We start from the raw sequence: 20,080 nt of genomic DNA, 5'->3' as shown, positions 1-20,080 counted from the left end.
ACTCTCTCATGCACACAGCCTGTTGATTTTTAATAAATAAATAAACACTATTTTTTAAATGATTTATTTATTTATTTATTGAGAGAGAGAGAGAGAATGGTAGAGAGAGAGCATGAGAGGGAAGAAGGTCAGAGGGAGAAGCACACTCCCTGCTGAGCAGGGAGCCCGATGTGGGACTCGATCCCGGGACTCCAGGATCATGACCTGAGCCGAAGGCAGTCGCTTAACCAACTGAGCCACCCAGGCACCCCTGAGACTTTCTTGATCAAGAGATTTTGTGAGAGAATTTCTCTTTCGAGACTTCTAGTGTTCAAGTGTCATTTTTCTTGGTTTTGCTGCTGATGTCCTTGACCTCCACCAGGAGTTGGCACAGTTCTTCAGGAGTTCTTCTGAGGCACTTTGACCGTGACGGTTTTCACTTCGGTGTATGCCTGCAGCCCATACTCTCCTAGCCCCCGGCCGCTCCCGGACATCTTGTAGCCGCCGAATGGGGACTGGGCCCCAAACACATCATAGCAGTTGACCCACACAGTGCCAGCCTGGAGGGCTTGGGACAGATAATTGGCCTTGTCCAAGTCCTTGGTGAAGACAGCTGCAGCCAGCCCATAGTTGGAATTGTTGGCTCTCCCAATGACTTCCTCTATGGTCTTGAACTTCAGGATCTGCATCACTGGCCCAAAGATCTCCTCCCTGGCGATAGTCATGCTGTCTTGCACATCTCCGAACACGGTGGGCTGGATGAAGTAGCCATGGTCAGCAGCCGCCCCTCCACCACACAGCAGCTTTGCCCCCTCCTCCTTCCCAGATTTGATATAACCAAGGATCTTCCTAAACTGAGTTTCATCCACCTGTGGCCCCTGCTCAGTCTGGCTGTCAAAGGGGTTCCCGACCACACGAGACTTGGCCCGGGCAACGCTCCTCTCCACAAACTCGGCGTACACATCTTCTTGCACAAAGGTCCGGGAGCCCGCACAGCAGCACTGGCCCTGGTTGAAGAACAGGGCGAAGTGGGCCTGCTCCACAGCCCAGTTCATATCTGCATCTGACATGATGATATTGGGGCTCTTTCCCTCCAGCTCCAGGGTCACTCTCTTGAGGTTACTCCTCCCTGCAGCAACCTGGACTAGGCGGCCAACCTCGCTGGAGCCTGTGAAGGCCACTTTGTCCACATCCTCATGGGAGGTGATGGCGGCCCCAGCTGTGGGGCCAAATCCGGGAATAATATTGACCACGCCAGGAGGAAAGCCGGCCTCCTTAATCAGGTTGGCCACATAGAGGGCAGTCAGTGGAGTCTGCTCAGCTACCTTCATCACCACCACATTTCCGGTCGCCAGGGCTGGGCCGAGTTTCCAGGCTTGCGTCAGGAGCGGGAAGTTCCACGGAATGATCTGCCCGCACACCCCGACGGGTTCATGGCGGGTATAGCTGAAGAAGTCCCCATCGATGGGAATAGTTTTCCCGTGGTACTTATCAGCCCAGCCAGCGTAATAACGGAAGCATTTGAGAACCATGTCCAGATCCACCCGGTAGGAGATGACATAGGGCTTGCCGTTATCCAGGGTCTCCAAGGCTGCTAGGTAGGTCCGGTCCCGCTCAATCAGATCAGCCAGGCGGTTCAGCAGGCGGCCCCTGTCAGACGCATCCATGCGGCGCCAGGGTGAGCCCCGCTGGAAGGCGGCCCGGGCAGCCTTTGCTGCCTTGTCCACGTCTTCCTTGTCTCCTTCGGCTACCTGACAGATGACTTCTCCGGTGCATGGATTGATGGTGGGGAATGTTTTCTTGCTGACAGCATCATGCCACTCATTGTTTATGAAGATCTGGTTGTAGAAGACTTCAGGCTGCTGGTTGGGGGCCGGCACCGCCTGCGTGGTGGCGGCCGGCAGGAGACGGCGGCCCAGGCGAGGCCCGAGGCCAGCGGCGGCGAGGGCAGCGGCTCGCAACATGTTGCAGAGGGCGCGGGCGTGCAGGACGGTGTGTGCCCGGCGGCCGGCTGGCGCTGCTGGGGCGGTGAGGGGTGGGGCCAAGCCCTATTTATTTTTAATAAATAAAAAAAATTAATTGAAGAAAATCAACTTTCTCACTTAAAGATTGAAAAGACTTGAGAAGTTTTATACACATTCAATATTTAATATCTTCCTTAGTGTTCTATATTCTCGTAATTATGTAATATAAAGAAAATACTGTAATCTTTTCTATCAAGGCTCAGTGTAAATGGCCTCTGTGCCTCCGACTCACTGCTGCGTTTTATATAAACAGCAACATATCTGTGTGTGCTATCAGATGAGAAAAACTGGGAATTACGACATCACAGTCTTATTTAGAACTCATTTGTATGCAACTCAAACAGCCTCATGACCGTCCTTGACAGAATGGATAAATATCCATTAAAAAGAATAAGGCAGCTCTAAATGTAGTGAAATGGAAGTGGCTTAAAAATATACTAAATGAGAAAAGCATAGTACCATGTTGTGTGTACATAGATTTTTGTTGCTGCTGCAGCAAATTATCACAAATTCCACGGCTTAATACAACACAAATTTATTATCTTACAATTCCATAGGTGGGAAGCCTGACACAGGTCTTGACTGGGCTAAAATTAAGGTGTTAGCCGCTGCATTCCTTTCTGGAGGTTCTAGGGGAGAATTATTTATTTATTTACTTAAACTTATTTATTTAAATTCCATTAAGGAGGGCACGTGATGTGATGAGCACTGGGTGTTAGACGCAACTGATCATTGAACACTCTATCAAAAATTAATGATGTACTTACTATGTGTTGGCTAACTGAATTTATTTATTTATTTGAGAGAGGGCACACGCGAGAGCACTTGAGTGGGAGTAGGGGGAGCAGAGGTGGAGGGAGAAGCAGTCTCCCTGCTGAGCAGGGAGCCCAACCTCAGGGTGCCATCAGTCGATCAATTCCAGGACTCAGAGATCATGACCTGAGCCGAAGACAGATGCTTAACTGACTGAGCCAGCCAGGCGCCCGTAATTGTTTTTATTTTATTTTGTTTTGTTTGCCTTTTCCAGCTTCTGAGGCTGCCTGTATCCCTTGGCTTCCTACCTCTTCAAAGCTAGCAATGTTGCATGCCTGACCATTCTTCCGTAGTCACATCTGTCCACAACCTAGAAAAATTCTCAGCTTTAAGGGTTAGTATATGATGACATTAGGCCCACCTGGATAATCCAGGATAGTCTCCCCATCTCAAAATCTTTAATCTGAAGGACACCTGCAAAATCCCCTTTGTCCTGTAAAGGAATCTTTTCACAGGTTCTAAGGATTAGGATGTGGACCTCTTGGGGAGAAGGCATTATTTTGCCTGTAGTATGCACCTTTGTGTATAAGAAATATTTATTTAAAAACAGACTATCTCTGGAAGGGCACACAAGAAATTGGTAACAGTACTAGCTTCTGGGGAGAACTGGGTACCTGCGGGATATGGAGGCTGACTTTAGAGTGTGTATCTTTCATTCGTTTTGATTTTTTTTTATTGGCGTGCATATATTTAAAATAAGTGAAGAAAAAATTTAAAAGTCTTAAACTGCGTGGTGGTTCATCAATATTGTATTGTTTGTCTTGTGTACATATCTTAAATACTACTTAAAAGAAAAAATCCAGGGGCACTTGGCTGGCTCAGTCGGTAGAGTATGCAACTCTTGATCTCAGGGTTGTGAGTTCAAGCCCGGGTTGGGCAGAGAGTTTACTTAAAAAAGAAAGAAAAGAAAAGAAAAGAAACAAAAAAAATCCAACTGCTTCTCACCAGTAGGATGGTCACTAGATGGCGCTCTCTCACCCTTCCCGGTCTGTCCCGGTCACACACTTGGTTTTTACTTTGCCTGTGTGTTTATCTTGGGGGAGGAATGATGATAAGGCTTCAGCACAGACTAGTTGCATTCAGTTTCACTGATTTCTTTATAGTCCCATTATGTTTGAAGCCTGTTTCCTCCCCTGTGAAACGGGGTTATAGTAATACCAGCTCATAGAGTCATTATGAGGACTATACAAGAATATCTCTAAAATGCATAAACATCTCTCAAAAGGCACACCTAGTAAGCACTGGATAACTTAGCTATTAATATTAACATCCACCTCCCTGGTTAGTGAGTTTCCCCAACAACTTTTTTTTTTAAAGATTTTATTTATTTGAGAGAGAATGAAATAGAGAGAGAGAGCATGAGAGGGGGGCGGGTACGAGGGAGAAGCAGATTCACTGCTGAGCAGGGAGCCTGATGCGGGACTCGATCCCGGGACTCCAGGATCATGAGCTGAGCCGAAGGCAGTCGCTTAACCAACTGAGCCACCCAGGCGCCCTTCCCCAACAACTTTCTGATTGTGTCCCAGTTTACTAGTCTTTGGATGCCTCCAATACTTGTTCTAGGTAAGAAAGAAGTGTATCTTGCATTTAGCTTTTTGTGAAATACCTTATTCTAGAATCACACTGATTTCCCCAAATAGGGCCAACTCCACAAACCCAAGATGCATACCAAATAAAGTTAAGGTATACCAGAAATCTATGACTCTTGTGAGCTGATCTCTCAGTGAATACCTTAAGGGTTATGATACAATTAGCAGGAACTAGTAAACTCATTTTTTATGAAACCCAAGCTAGCACCACACACATTAAAAGGATGTTTTCTCAAATGTGGCTCCCTATTTCCAATCAGAAAATAAAATTTTCAAAAAGCTGAAGAGCTCTATGAGGATCCCAAATTGGAGGCAAAAAGCAAAGGTGAAACACATAGTAGGTGCTCAAGAAATGCTACTCTACCCTGTTCTATGGGACTGTTGGTGTTGTTCTCCCACTCAAGCCTCTTATTTTTAGAAGGCTCAAGATAATGCCATTAAATGGAAGGGTGTGTGTGCTAAGTACAGAAACAGATGTATTGAAAGAGATTTTATGGATTTAAGAGCCAAAGATATCTTTGGGATATTCACTGCCACATATCCCTAGATGGGACAGTGAAATCTGCATCAAGAAAGGGGGTGTCCTGGGGATAGCTCTGGTGTGGACACAGGGTATCACTATTTTTAAGTTTTTGAAAGATTTATATGTACTTAGAGAGAAAGCAGGAGGAGGGGCAGAGGGAGAGGGAGAGAGAGAATCTCAAGCCGACTCACCACTGAGCGTGGAGCCCGATGCAGGGTCCGATCCCAGGACCCAGACATCATGACCTGAGCTGGACGCTCAATGGACTGAGCCACCCGGGTGCCCCGTGGGTGTCACTATTTTTAGAGGCATGCTAGTCTCTGAGGCTGTACCTGGGAGGACCTGGCTTATCTGTTCTGTTTGACTCTTTAAGCTGATACGTGAGAAGGGTAGGCTGGGTTCACAGCATCCTAGAAGCAGGATGTGCAGTGGTGTTAGAGATGCTGTGGGAAAAGTTTCCGGTTGTGCTGCAGGCTGGTTATGGGGGCAAAGCCCTGGTGGGTGGCAAACCCCTGGGGCAGTCAGAACAGAGAGTCTGAGCCAGCAGCACAAACAGCTTGAAGAAGGTGACCTGGAGGACTCCAAGAAGGAGGCTGACTCTGACTGCAAAGGTCACCATGCCCAGGTTGGTGATAGCCTGGCGGTCATGGGGACGGATAAGACCAGAGCAGTGCGCAGAGGTCACTGACTGCTGGTTGCAGGACTGTGCATGCGGGGGAGTGAGGCAGCCTGAAGGATCCTTCACAATGGCCAGCACAGCTAGGACCTGCACTTTATTTCTGGGTTTCATCCCTAGAATCTCCTTGGCACCGAAGACCCTGATCTCCAACTAGAGCTGAAAACACGAGCCTGGTTGGCATGGAGACCTGGGCAGAAGGACTCCTTGGTGCTCTGGTCTGTGGGGAAGTAGGTGCTGGAGATAGAGTCAGGGAACTTAAGAATGGTCATCTTTGTGCCCAAGTTAACCTGCGCATCTGGATGGGGGCAGAGGAGCTGACTTAGAGTAGCAGCAAACCCCAGTTCTGTGGTGAGATCCCACCTGCTGGGAAGTCAAAGACTTCTTGCTCCAGCTGAAGCTGGCCACTGATGGCCTCTGCCTGAGAGTCCTCTGGGTAGCGAGCACCGTGCTCTTAGTGTGGAGCTTCTTGTGAGGGACAATTGCTTGAGAGGCTGAGATATCCCAGAGGCTGGTCTTGATAACACCCACCTAAAGTGGCCCTTGGAATTCAGATAAATTGTTGGAGTACCTGCATTGAAGATCTTGAGTATAGACGTTCCTGATTCGGAGGATGAGGTCACACTGTCCCAAATACAATGCTATAACCATGATGTTTTTTGGACCAAAATGGCAACAGGCTGAGTCAGGAGTCCTTTGGTTCATAGGAATCCTATGAACCTTCAGTTCATATTGGTCAAAAAGCATTAAGAGTTCTGTAATTTTCCTTGTCAGGTTTTCTGCACCTTGTAGTGAATGGGTGTCTATACCATTAGGTAAACCTCATAAGCTTTATTAAGAACTGCGTTCTCCAAAATCAGCAACTTGAATCCTGCAGGATGTATGTTCTTATAAACTGCCTCCTGGATTTGTGTCTTCTGTTTGAAACTTCTGGTCTTCCTCCTGAACACCAAGAGAGTTTCCCCATGCTCGGTCATCTTCTCCATCTTGGAGGAGATGTAAGTTAATGCATAGATCCTAAGGATTTGAGAAATCTCACAGGTTTTTGTTGGAGTAGGTCATTGAGGGGATGTGACCACTGGTTGAGCCTCTGGCCAGACCTGGGCTGTTGAAGGCCCCTTATCCCTCCCCTTTCCTTGGAATGTATGCTCTGTCCCACCGTCCCCATGGTGGGAGCTGTTTTCAAGGACATAGCCTTGAGAGAGTAAGGTGTTGTGGAGACTGTCTGTCCTGTGCCATCTGCCTGCACCCAGTTAAGGCCTCCATAAAAACTTTTAAGATTCTGGTGGGTGGGTGCAGAGATATACTCATCTTAACAGCCACCCAAGACAAGCCTTGTAAATAAGTTCCCTTGCTTATTAAACTTGCCACCTAACAATCTGGAGTGGTCTGCCTCTTTCTTTGATCTCTCCTTGCCCTCTTTGAGTACAGAACCAACACTTTCTTAGAAGCTGTCTGCTTCTCTGCCCTTCACAATTATCATTAAAGACCGGCCTTGCCAAGGGCTTGGTCGTATTTCCAGTAGTAGCTGTCCGTCAAGGCTTTTAGTGTGGAATGGATGTGCAGGAAGGTCAGAAGTGCTTTAGAACATGGGATTGGGGTGGGAAATAGCACTAGCAGCACCAAAAATGTGAACAGTGATAGCAGTTCCAGGCCCCACATCATGTTGCCTCACATCACCTCCAGTGAAGTTGCTACCTCTGATGCTTCTCCCATGTCCCCCTACCACCACCACCACCACCACCACCACCACCACCACCACCACCACCACCACCACCACCATCACCACCACACACACACACACACACACACACACACACACACACACACACACTTCTCACCTGCCCCGGAAGCGTGCAATATCACACGGGAGAGAGAGATGGGAACAGTGACCTGGAGAGGTACTTCTTAAAGTCATAGTTTTAAAAAAATCAATTATAGTAACTTATTGTCGTATCTTCTACCTATGTAGGTTTGCAGTAGTGATGTATAATCTTGTAGTTTCAACAGATTTCTTTCTCCAGCACTACTAGGGGATGTATCATGCCTCTATTACTGACTGGCTTACTGCAGTTGTGCTTCTCAGTTTTGAGTTGCATAGCAGGTTTTGCTAGAGAATCGGTAAGGTAAGGGGATATGCAATCTGAGAAAACCACTTCCTCATTCTTATACTTCCCATCCCAGAATTGTTGGTGATAAGCAGTATGGAGGAAAGCAAGTTCAAGGGAATAAAAGGTCCTATTTGCTTTTTCCTGATTATTACCCAAGGAGCTATCAAAGAGCCCACATGAAACTATCAGAAAAATCTGTGGTTACTAAAAAAGAAATAACAAAAGCTTAAGTTTATCAGAAACTTGCCAAGCAAGGGAGTCACTGGTTGAATGGATTTCATCTAATAGCCTCCCCTAGGTTCTTGAACTATTGAATTTTATAAGGTTTTGTTTGGATTGTTAGTCACAGGAAGAAATTAGAAGTTGAAATCTAAACTGGAGTTGGTCAGAATTTATAAATTAGGAGAGTTGTTGAAATAGTTTGTATCTGAATAGTTTTTCTCTGAGCTTATTCTTTGGAAACATACAAGGCCACCAAGCAAACTATGGTCAAGCTGTTTCAGCTTAAACAGTCTTCCTGTACTTAAAGTTTGTGGTTTCTGTATAGTTTATCTGGTTGGCAAGAGATAAATGCTTCACCTTTCTCACAGTCATACTTTTTGGATTTTACTTCAACCGTATCTATGGGACAGACCACATCCTGGACTATGTGATCAGTCTAGAGCTATGCCACTGGCTTAAGTACTTAGTCATGATGGAGGTCACTTGAGTTTCAATATTTTGCTTCTGTCAACAAGATCATTTGATAAAGCAGCTGTGGGGCAATATTTAAGATTCTGTGGAGTCATATATTTGATCATGGGACACTGACAAATACTGAGTTGGCAGTCTACTTCTAAGCCAAGTATGTCCAGTTTAAGCCAAGAAAACAGATCTTACCCCAATTTGAGGAGTCTGTTGAACCAAATATGGGGTACTCTCCGGATTACTGAATTTTCTAATATCTTTGTTTTCTAGATCTCTTTAATTAACATTAAAGATCAAAGAAGACTTCCATAGGGATGGAGGTACGACATTCTTTCTTTAAGATGGCACATGTTCTGCCTTGAGAAGGCTATAATATGTCTAGCATGACTCTGTTTTAATCCACTCTCTGTCCAATCTTACAAATTTCTCAGGCAAGGAGATCTTTAGCCTTAGTGGCACTGTCTGGTTTTGCTGTCATTCCCTGAACCACAGCATGAAGGGTTTTTGGCACCACTTTTGGAACCTTCTTTAAAGTGGGAAATGGGTATTCCTGAGGACAGAACAAAGCAGCCCAGAATTTTTCCTTAGAGGTTAAAATTTGAGGTTTCAAATCGAGGCTCATATTTTCTCCTTCTTGAATTAAGAGGTCTAAAGACTGCTTTTTTTTTTAAACTTTTTTTTTTTTTTTAAGATTTTATCCATTCATTAGAGAGAGAGAGAGAGAGAACATGAGTGGGGGGCAGGGAGAGGGAGAAGCAGGCTCCCCACTGAGCAAGGAGCCCGACGCAAGGCTCGATCCCAGGACTCGAGATCACGACCTGAGCCAAAGGCAGACGCACAACTGACTGAGCCACCCAGGTGCCCCAAGACTGCTTTTTCTTAAGAGGGAAAATCAGAGGGCCAAATGGTCCCACAGGAAGATCAGGGAATTTCCTCACAGTGGGCATCAGTATATTGAGATGGTAAGTCACTGTCTAATCTGTGAGCAGTAGCCAACAAGTTTCTTTCTTTTCTTTTTTCTTTTCTTTTCTTCTCTTCCCTTCTCTTTTCTTCTCTTTTTCCTTCCTTCCTTCCTTCCTTCCTTCCTTCCTTCCTTTCTTCCTTCCTTCCTTCCTTCCTTCCTTCCTTCCCTCCTTCCTTTTTGTAGGACAAATCCATTATCAGTCATTGGGGGCCATCCAATGACCCACTGTTGGCCAAAATACCCCTATGAGGTTGTCTGATTGTATCCTCCAGCTTTGACACAAGTCAACAAGTGTAACTGAGCACCAGACAGTAAAATATACGGTGGAGATCAGCAGGTAGATTCATAGTTCAGGAGACCAGCTTTTCCTTGTAGGAACTCTATAAGAGAGGAATTTTCTATTTGCATAATTTGTCTCTTACTTTGTCTCTTACTAAGCTCTATAAACAGGCATTGGTGTCCTGATCTAGAAGGTGCTAAGGAAGGCAATGGACAGGTCTATGACTAAATAAAGTGATTTCAGGTAGCATTAATGATAGGATGGTTTGGGGTTTAATACCACAGAAAAATAAGGTATGACTCTTTGTATTTATGTCTGCAAAGTCCTGGATGAATCAATAGCTTTGTCTATTGGATTTCTCCATCACATTTCTGTTAGGCATGATAAATTTTCTTTCTATCATAATTTGCATTACAAGGCTTTATGTTTTAATTTCTGGTCTGTGAGGGTACCATGAAATTTCAAGTTACATGGATCAATCTGTAACTTAATGACTTCAGCTCCAATAATTCTCCTAATGTCAACGGAATTCTTTGTCCTAAAGCAGTACAGAGTTCCTCAATTTGGGGTTAATTTAAACATAAGGGCAGTGGTAAGTTAATGTCTAAATTAATTTTAACCTGATTATAAATAGGGGAATCTTCAGAATTTCAAGTGGAAATTTCTGGAAGGTCATTTCATCTGGCAATTCCATTGGCATAGTGAGTGTTTCTCTCTTAAATGAGGAGATGAGGTACCACAAAGAAAGGAGGAATGTCCTTCTGTTAAAGTCCAAAAGTGAAAACTAAGTGTTTGGACATAGGATTTGGGGATTGGTGGGCTGGCCTTTACTTCTGAAGGAAGTATGTTAGTGGTACATTCACTGTTGTTTGGTAGTATCCATATTGTATTCATTTCCTGTGTTTGCTATAACAAATTGCCACAGACTGGGTGGCTTAAAACGAACAAACAAAATATTCTTTCCATACTGAAGGCTTAAAGTCTAAGAACAGGGCACTGACAGGGCCATGAAGACTCTAGAGAAGAATCCTTTCTTGCCTCTTCCTAGGCTTTGGTGGTTGTCAGCAATTCTTGGCATCCCTTTGGTTTATAGAAGCATCACCCTAATCTCTGACTCTGTTGTTACATGGGATTCTCCCTGGATATCTTCAGTGTCTTCATATGGCCTTCTTATAAAGACACCAGTTTTTATAGGGCCCACTCTATTCTGGCATGGCCTCATGTTTACTTCATTACAACTGCAAAAGCCCGGTTTCCAAATAAGATCACATTCACAATCTCAGGGTAGACATGAATTTTTTGAGGACCCTATTGAACCTAATATCCACATCAATCAAATTTGCATGTTTGTCCTTTATATTTAGATAAATGTTTCCATGTGAACTTAAAGTTACAATAGGGCATTGGATGCTTGTTTTTCTGTTTGGGCATCTTAATTTTCTCTTTTTATTTCATGGCTAATACAGGATAATTATTTTTCCCATTCTCCCCTTTTGCTTGCAGTATCTGTAAGCTCACTTTCCTGGGAATCTCCTTGTTTATGGTTCTAGCAATTATTTCTGTGGGAAACATGTCATTGTTTATTTTTACTTTTTTATTTTTTTTTTTAAGATTTTATTTATTTATTTGACAGAGAGAGACACAGCGAGACAGGGAACACAAGCAGGGGTAGTGGGAGTGGGAGAGGGAGAAGCAGGCTTCCCACTGAGCAGGGAGCCTGATGTGGGGCTCGATCCCAGGACCCTGAGGTCATGACCTGAGCCAAAGGCAGTCGCTTAACCAACTGAGCCACCCAGGCGCCCCTATTTTTATTTTTTTTAAAGATTTTATTTATTTATTTGAGAGAGAGAGTGCAGAGAGAGAGAGAGAGAGAGAGAGAGGAGAGCACGCGCATGAGTGGGAGAGAGGGGCAAAGGGAGAAGGAGAAGCAGGTTCCCCAGCGACCAGGGAGCCTGATGGAGGGCTTGATCCCAGAATGCTGGGATCATGACCTGAGCTGAAGATCAATGCTTAACCGGCTGAGCCACCCAGGTGCCTGAAACATGTCACTGTTTAAGTTGGAAAACCTTAAGTTTATTATTCTGAGTTTTATTCTGGGTTTGATCTCTTCCCCTCTAAAAGTATTCTTCTGAGTGCTGTAGTTGAGGGAAGGGAGTTATTTTCCACTCTAACTTGCTTTTGCTAGTCAAATATCCAATAAGGTTTTCATTCATTGATGAACAATAAAAACAGGTCTATACTGAAATTGACCCCAGCATCTATGCTAAGTGTTGCTTAATAATCTGTCTTTGAATTGACCATACTTTCATCTTTGCCTTGTTTATAAAACTGAGGAAGAACCTAGTCTATCTTTACAAGATGTGTCTGATGTGATCTTTAGGAGAGTGTCTTCTATCCTTGCTGACCCCACTGACTGTCCTAAGAAATTCAGGGTTCCTAACATTCTCTGTGGTCTCATCCTAGTGAGTCTTTTTTCATCCAAGATTTGACATCTGAGGAGTCCACCAGTGTGTGAATTAGTCAATATAGGCCTGGCAGTCCAGAATTATAAATTCATATGACTATTCTAAGTTCTCAGTAAAATGTTAGGATAGTCATTGATAGCTCTGAATTCTGACCCAGACAGTGGTTTCAAGTCTGTTTTAAGGTTTCCAGTTGTCTGACTTTAAGGAGCTATTGAGCCTTAGGTGATTCAGGTAGACCAGCAGGACAATAAAAAGAGTCAGAGCCAGGTAGAGAGCAAAAGGTAGAGAAGGCATGTGGGTGTGAGGAGGGGGAAGTAGATTTATACATGGTATGTGTTTGCTCATGATGAATCTAATGGACACACAGTTTTAAGCTTTTCACCTTTTTTATTAGCTTTGGCTAAGCTATATTGTAAAGGTCCAATTTTGAATCTGAATTTCTTTTTGAAACTTACTCATATCAGTCAAAAGTGTTGACCAAAAATATTAGGGGTTTTGTTTTGTCTCTCTTTTAATGTACCCCTTAGATGATCAATTGTCATATCAAAAATTCACCAAAGTAGCACCTGCAAATTCATACGACCCTTGGTGGAATTGTGACATATAAAGGCACAGCAGCAGGGGTTGGGATTAAGTGAGAATACATGTAGCCAGCCAGATCTCTGCCAGGAAGAATTGTAGATGTATTCGTTAGCAGGTGAATCCATGTGGAATTGGCGAGGAGTCAGTAGGAAGTGTTGTTTCTATAACCCATGTCTTGGGCCCCTCAACCTGAAGTTGAGCCATTTCCTGTCATTGAAATGATAAATCAATGGCCCTGGAAGATGGGGTATGGTGAGAGATCTTTTCTAGAAGCAATTTCTTACATGTAGACCAAACTAAAGAAAGCTGTTGTAAAGTTTTGATGGGTGACTCAAGAAAAAGATGTCTAAGAAAGGAAGCCAGACTAATAAGACCTTTTATTCATTTATCCTCAGGGCCAGTTTAGAGGTAGACTTATCAGACCTATGTATGCCCCCTACCCTTAGAGCTTCCTCTTATAGACAGAAAACATGAGAGGCAAAAAGAACAAAAAATGGTAAATAAATGCTTTGTCAGTTTTCTAACAAGGAATTTGAATAGAAATTTACTGAAAGTTGAACAATTCCTGAAGGATAATGATTGAATTAAAATAATTGCAGCTAGAGAGTTCACAGGAAAGGAATGGGAACTCAGACTTAATGTTGGAGACTCAGTGGCTTTGAGAGCTGAGGACCTCAGATCAGGGTACTCAGGGGGTTACTGATGTGGGGTCTTGGGCCAAAATGGATGAGGGGATTTTGGCTAGATATCACTGGACCTTCAGGTCTGTTAAAGCTCCCCGTAAAACCACCAGGAGAAAAATTTTTTTTTGATTGAGAAAAACAATCTCACAAGCTGGGTTTATTAGAAACTTGTCAGGCAAAAGTTCCACTGACCAAATGAATTCATCAAATTATCTCCTCAATATTTTGAGCACTTGGATTTTATAAGGGTCTTTTTTTGTTTTGTTTCTTTGTTTTTAGTAAGGAATTAGGGGAGTTTTAAGGCAGGAGTTTACTAGGACTGGGATCTGGGCAGAGATTGACAAGCATTTGTAAATTAGATCCGTTGCTGAAATAGTCTGTGCTTAAACAGTTTACTGTTTATAGTCTTATCTTCCTGGAACACAAAACCAAGCAAGCTGTTGCTGAGCCCAGTGGGAAGAAGCCTGGGGCTCTGTTGACAGAACTCAAACAGAAGTCAGAGATAATCTGGCTTTTTTCAGAATTCCAGAACAAGTTACAGAACAATTTTGTAAATTGCTTTTATCATATCATCACATTGAATGCATGGTTCTACCATCAACCTCTTTATCCTGAATTATGATACTCAAACTGTAGAGCATAAAACCCCTATTGTTCCCACCACTTCTTTCCCCCTGATCTCTTTCCAGCTGATGGACACTTGTTTAGATCCTGCATTTAGGAAACTATACTGGTCACTGGTGGGCAAGAATCAGTTAACCCTCTTGCAGGTGCTTCGAAGTCACCTGCTCCTAGACTGAGGTCCATATGGTAGCCTCTCCTTTCTTGGCCTGCCTAAAGAGCCAGCAGTGTCCTGTACCACTCGATAGCATGTTCTATGTGTAGGGAGAGGTAGTAACACTAGGACAGGGACCAAGAGCACTCACAGAAGAAGAGACATAATTGCTGGTTGTGTGTGTTCCTTTGCTGAAGACAAGGAACTTTCTGAACTCTTTTGTTCTTCAATAGCAATACTTTGGTACAACCTGTAATCCTAAGGAGAGCTGCCAGAAAGAAATGCAAGAGGTTTTTACCTGAGGGCTCTTTAGGGTAATCTCCCAGAACTTATATTGAGTCACAAATGTGGTTGAACTCCCAAATAAACAAAGAACATGGGTATCTTCTCTAGAAACTGGAGAGCGCACAGCACTGGAAGCACCTTGATTTCAGACCTCCGGCCTCCAGAACTTTGAGAGAATAGATGGCTGTTGTTTTAAACTACCCAGTTTGTAATCACTTGTTATGGTAGCCCCAGAAAAGTAAAACCCTTCCTTGCCTCTTCCACCTTGTGGCCGCAGGTGTTTCTTTCCTTGTGGCTACATCAGTCTACTTACTGCGTCCATGGTCACATGCCTCCTCTTCTCCCTCAAAACTTCCTCTGCCTCTGTCTATAAGAGTATACATGATAACATTTGGGGCCCAGCAAGATAATCCAGGATAAGTTCCTTTGCTCAAAATCCTAACTTGAACATCTCTTGCAATATAGAATATTATTTATTCTTTTGCCATAAGTATTAATCAATTAGTCCAGAATCTCGAGAGAGAAATGAACAGATAGGGTGCATGCATGTGTGTGCGTGTGTGTACACATACATAGAGGAAGAGAGGGAAAGAGTGTATGAGATTTATTTTAAGGAACTTTAAGGAATTTCTCACAGTTATGGAGGCTGGAAAGTCCAAAATCATCAGGGTAGACCAGCAGGCTGGAGACCCAGCAAAGAGTAAATGTTGCAGCTTTATGTCAAAAACAATCTGAAGAGTAACATCAGCAAGATGGCAGAGTAGGAAGTCCCATCCATGGTTTTCCCACGGAAACACAGAAATGCAAGTTGGTACAGCCACTTTGGAAAACAGTGTGGAGGTGCCTCAAAAAATTAAAAATAGAGCTACCCTATGACCCAGCAATTGCACTACTGGGTATTTACCCCAAAGACACTGATGTAGTGAAAAGAAGGGCCATATGCACCCCAATGTTCCTAGCAGCAATGTCCGCAATAGTCAAACTGTGGAAAGAGCTGAGATGTCCATCAACAGATGGATGGATAAAAAAGGTGGTCCGTATACACAATGGAATAGTACTCAGCCATCAGAAAGGATGAATACCCAACTTTTGCATCAACATGGATGGGACTGGAGGAGATGATGCCAAGTGAAATAAGTCAAGCAGAGAAGGCCAATTACCATATGGTTTCACTTATTTGTGGAACATAAAGAATAGCAGGGAGGACATTAGGAGAAGGAAGGGAGAAATGAAGGGGGGGAACCAGAGGGGGAGACGAACCATGAGAGACTATGGACTCTGGGAAACAAACTGGGGGCTTTAGAGGGGAGGGGGGTGGGGGGATGGGTTAGCCCAGTGATGGGGATTAAGGAGGGCACATACTGCATGGAGCACTGGGTGTTATACACAAACAATGAATCATGGAACACTACATCAAAAACTAATGATGTACTACTGTATGGTGACTAACATTACATAATAAAAAAATTAAAGCTAGACTTCATGGACATGGAAATGCACATGGAAATGCAAGGACTTTCTCAATGTGAAAGCAGGGTTTTCTTGCCTTTTGAAATAGGAGAGTTCTTCCATTAGTTGGGGGGCTGGCAGCCACTGTGCCCTTGTTACCAGGACTTTGTCGTCTTTGGGGAGACTATCTGAGAGAAACCCTAGCTAGGAAAACCAAAAGCAAATACTGTCCCTCCCCTCCCATACTTCACAACCTAGGATACAAAGAACAATCTTGAATGACTTCACCAGTTCTCTGTGGGTGCAGAACACATTCCAGAGGCCCGTGTTTGCTCTGTTTTTTGGCATGGAGGGACAAAACGAGAAAGAATGTGACCTTCAGGCCAGAGGCATAGTAGACTGACTCTTCTCTTTTAATCCTTTCTTCAAAAAAGAGTTTTACTGAAATAATTGAGCCACAAAAAAGTTAAGAATCTACAACCACCAGGTGCCCACCACCTTTTTAACCAGGCAATCGGTATCTAGGCCATGTACGTCTCCTCCCACATTCCATGGCTTTTCTTCCCCATTCCCCGAAATTCATAGTCCTGAATTTAAAGGATACGCTCTCTAAAGTGATAAACTGTTGTTCTTCTATTTTCTCTTTAAATTATACCATGCATTTAGTTTGAAAAAGATATTAAAAAAACAGATACTCCTTTAAATATAAAAACTGTCAACAATTACACATGTCAATATAAGTTCATTGCTATAAATACTAACTATATATATATATATATGTATTTAAATGTTTTACTTATTTGTTCATGAGAGTCAGAAAGAGAGAGAGAGGCAGAGGCAGAGGGAGAAGCAGGCTCCCCACCGAGCAGGGAGCCCGATGTGGGACTCGATCCCAGGACCCTGGGATCATGACCTGAGCCGAAGGCAGACGCTTAACCCTCTGAGCCACCCAGGTGCCCCAATACTAACTATATTTTCAAAATAGAGGTAGTGAGAACTATGTCAGTGCTTTACACTTCTAGCAGCTTATTGAGACACAATTCATGTATTGTACACTTCACTCATCTCAGATATCCAACTCAGTGGATTTTAGTAGACGGGCCAAGTTGTGGGACCAGCACTGCTTCAAGATTAGCACACTGTCATCAGCCCAGGGAGATCCTGTGACTTAGCTATCAGCCTTCCGTTCCCCCATCCCCCCTGCCCCGAGCACCCACCAATCTACACTCCCCCCTTCATTTCCTCTTCTGGACATCCCATGTATGGAGAAGCATATAATGAGTGGTCTTTTGTGACTGGCTTTTTAATTTTGAATAATGCTCTCCAGGTTCATCCATGTTGTAGCACCAACATCATTTCTTTTAATAGCGTCCATTTAACAGATTCGTTTTCCACGGCTCCTTTCCGTGACCATATTGCCAGGACATTAGTCACTCCTTCTGAGCCAATAAAAACACCAACAAGGAGAAAACCCGCATGCAGTTCAGCCCACTGAGGTGACTTGTTTTTACCTACCTAGAGCACAGTGACAGTCTACCAAACCCGATGCAGTCTGTTTACCTTCAAAAGACCCTCAGTTAAGCGATCAGCTCTTTGTTGTTCAGTAGACACCTATTCATAGAGCACTGCCCAAGTAACCACAAGATCTTCAGATGGTCCCAAAGGGACCAATGAGGAAAAGTGGCTCTCTACTCATGACTACACTGAATGTCTCCTATCACTCTGTTTAGCGTGTTCCTGTAAAAAGCACGTTCTTTTCTTTATGGAGCATCTGGGCACTGCTCAGTCCCATTAGATCATTTCTCTGACATCCTCTGAGACATGATGAGTAAAACAAGGTTCAAGACTGTATCGTGTCCTTCATTTGCAGAGGCAGTCTTCATCGCCACTCATAGCAGACTAGTAATTGTCTCCCAAATGGGAAAAATACCAGCAATTTTGGTATGCATCATCCTCAGGCATGCCATTCTACATGACTGTCTATGTTGTATTTTAGGCAGAGTGGGTGAATGTGTCTAGCGTAATAAGCCTTGTAGCCCTTAAAAAAGTGCAGCCCAGAACTTCAGCAGAAGTTTATGTGAGGCCATCACAGAAGAGGAGCTGGTGGGGCTCATGAACAAGTTCGTGGAAGACACAAAGAAAGGCGTGCACAGGAAGGAGGCTGGTCTGATACAGCCTATGGAGTGACAAAAATCGGTGTCACGGTCCTGTCCAGAATCCATGCGAGGAACCTGAGTGAGCAGAGGAAAGGAGACAAAATACTCCTGAATGCCTGCTGCCCTGGTTGGGTGAGAACAGATCTGAAAGAGCCTAAAGCCATCAAAAGCCCAGAAGGAGCAGAGACCCCTGTCTACTTGGCCCTTTTGCCCTCTGATGCTGAGGAGCCTCATGGGGAGTTTGTTATGGAGAAGAAAGTTGAACAATGGGGACCGCTCTATCAGTTACCTTCATGGCTCCCATCTCAAATCCCACCACGACTGACCAAAAAAACTGTTACACTGTCAACAATATCCTTATCAGACAAACAAACAAACAAAAACTAAAAACAAAAGAACCACTATCCTTACTGCATATTCACATTGAAATGGCCACTAATTCTGTGAAGTTTGTGATTTCTTCTGTGATATAAGAGGAGAAAAAGTGGAATTGATGAAAATAATGAATGGACATCACAGAAGAAATAAACAATTCTAAGTAAATTGTTTTTCTACATGTATGCAGATTGTTTTATGGCAACCAGCCCAAAAATCACCCTTTAGTACACTAAGTACTAACAACAAACCCTAAGGTAGATCAACAAAAGGGACATTTAACTCAGGGCTTGGTAAACATTAGTGAAAGAGGCAAATAATAAGTATTTTTGCCTTTGCAAGGCCAATGGTCTCTGTAGGACCTACTCAAATCTGCTGTTGTAGCTTGAAGGTCACCACAGATGATATATTAACCCATGAATGGGGCTGGTTTTCCCCGGCCAGCCTCTGTGCTTTATCAGCCTCTACTATGACATGGGCGACCCATGAAGGATAGACACCCTCTGTGGTCTCGTTAAATATCAAACTCACTGGGGGAAAAACAATTGTGAGTATGAAATGGGAGTGGGTGCTTAAGATACATCCATAAGACAAGCTGAGACAAGGGGAAAAGTGAATGTGGATTGGTATCAATGGATATGAAAGAATGATTGTCAAATCTCCTCAAGGTGAATGTGTTATTGAAGTAGGGATAAAGGGTCACCCAGTTTGTAACATGAACACAGTTCAGAAAAATATCAACAGAAGGTGAACACAAAACGATAGTAAAATATTCGTCATTGTTGAGGCTAGTTTGGTGGATTCATGGGTGTCCACAATACTATTCTTCCCACTGTCCTCTTTGAAAGCTCTCAACACAAACATCTAGAAACTAAAAGGTCCTGGCTCTGCTACCTTACTGGGTGACCTTGAGCAAAATCCTGCATGTTGCTGTATGTCAGTCTCCACAAGTGTACCATGGAGGAAACGACATAGGATTGCTGTGAAGAGTAAGTGAACTGATACAGGTGGACAAGCTAAAAACAATGGCTGCGCAAAGTGTCCTCCATCATGAGTCCCTGTAGTGGGGCCTGACACATCCATAGCCCTGAGGGGAAGTTCTTACTGCCCTGCACCAAGCCTGGCCCCCCGTGGGCTCAGTGAATGCCCACCACCTCCCTCCCCTCACAGAAGCATCCATGTGGTACAGACTCCTCTCCTCTCATGATTATTTCTCACTCTTCACCAGGGGTTTTCAGGCTAAAAGAAATGAAAACTGAAGGCCCATGCAAGCAAGGGGAAGTTTTTTATTTTGAATGTGAGGTTTCCTTTGGGGTACCTGGCTGGCTCAAATGTTTGAGCGTGGGACTCTTCATCTCAGGGTTGTAAGTTTAAGCCCCAAGTGGAATGCAGAGATTCCTGAAAAACTCTTTTAAAAAATAAACTAAAATAAAAAATAAATATCCGGTTTCCTTTAAATTTTCCCTTCAAGAAGCCTGTTAATTTCCTTCTTGTTAGCTTGTATTTCTAAACTGACCCATGTCTAGGTCAAGACCATAGAATCTCGACTGCTAGTTTGGAAATGTAACCTGGTATCACAAAGACCCCCTTTTTTTGATACTTTAAAAATAATCCAAACTATCTATACGACTCATTAACTATGAGGTTGGACTAAAAGCAGGCAT

At 43.7% G+C, this 20,080-nt stretch overlaps 1 protein-coding gene and 1 pseudogene across 1 annotated transcript; one reads left to right on the top strand and one right to left on the bottom strand.

Annotated features, from left to right (window-relative positions):
• Positions 1–255: 255 nt before the first annotated feature.
• On the bottom strand, positions 256–1,958 carry LOC113917624 (aldehyde dehydrogenase, mitochondrial-like). The gene has a single exon (XM_035721882.1). The coding sequence runs from the start codon at positions 1,941–1,943 to the stop codon at positions 378–380; it is 1,566 nt and encodes a 521-aa protein (XP_035577775.1). The 5' UTR covers positions 1,944–1,958; the 3' UTR covers positions 256–377.
• On the top strand, positions 1,942–18,539 carry LOC113918451 (annotated as a pseudogene).
• The last annotated feature ends 1,541 nt before the right edge of the window (positions 18,540–20,080 follow it).

Source organism: Zalophus californianus, chromosome 1 (assembly GCF_009762305.2).
Source record: "Zalophus californianus isolate mZalCal1 chromosome 1, mZalCal1.pri.v2, whole genome shotgun sequence".
In the NCBI taxonomy this organism is placed as follows: domain Eukaryota; kingdom Metazoa; phylum Chordata; class Mammalia; order Carnivora; family Otariidae; genus Zalophus; species Zalophus californianus.
Note: the sequence above shows the minus strand (reverse complement) of the source record. Positions and strands in the feature narration are given on the sequence as shown.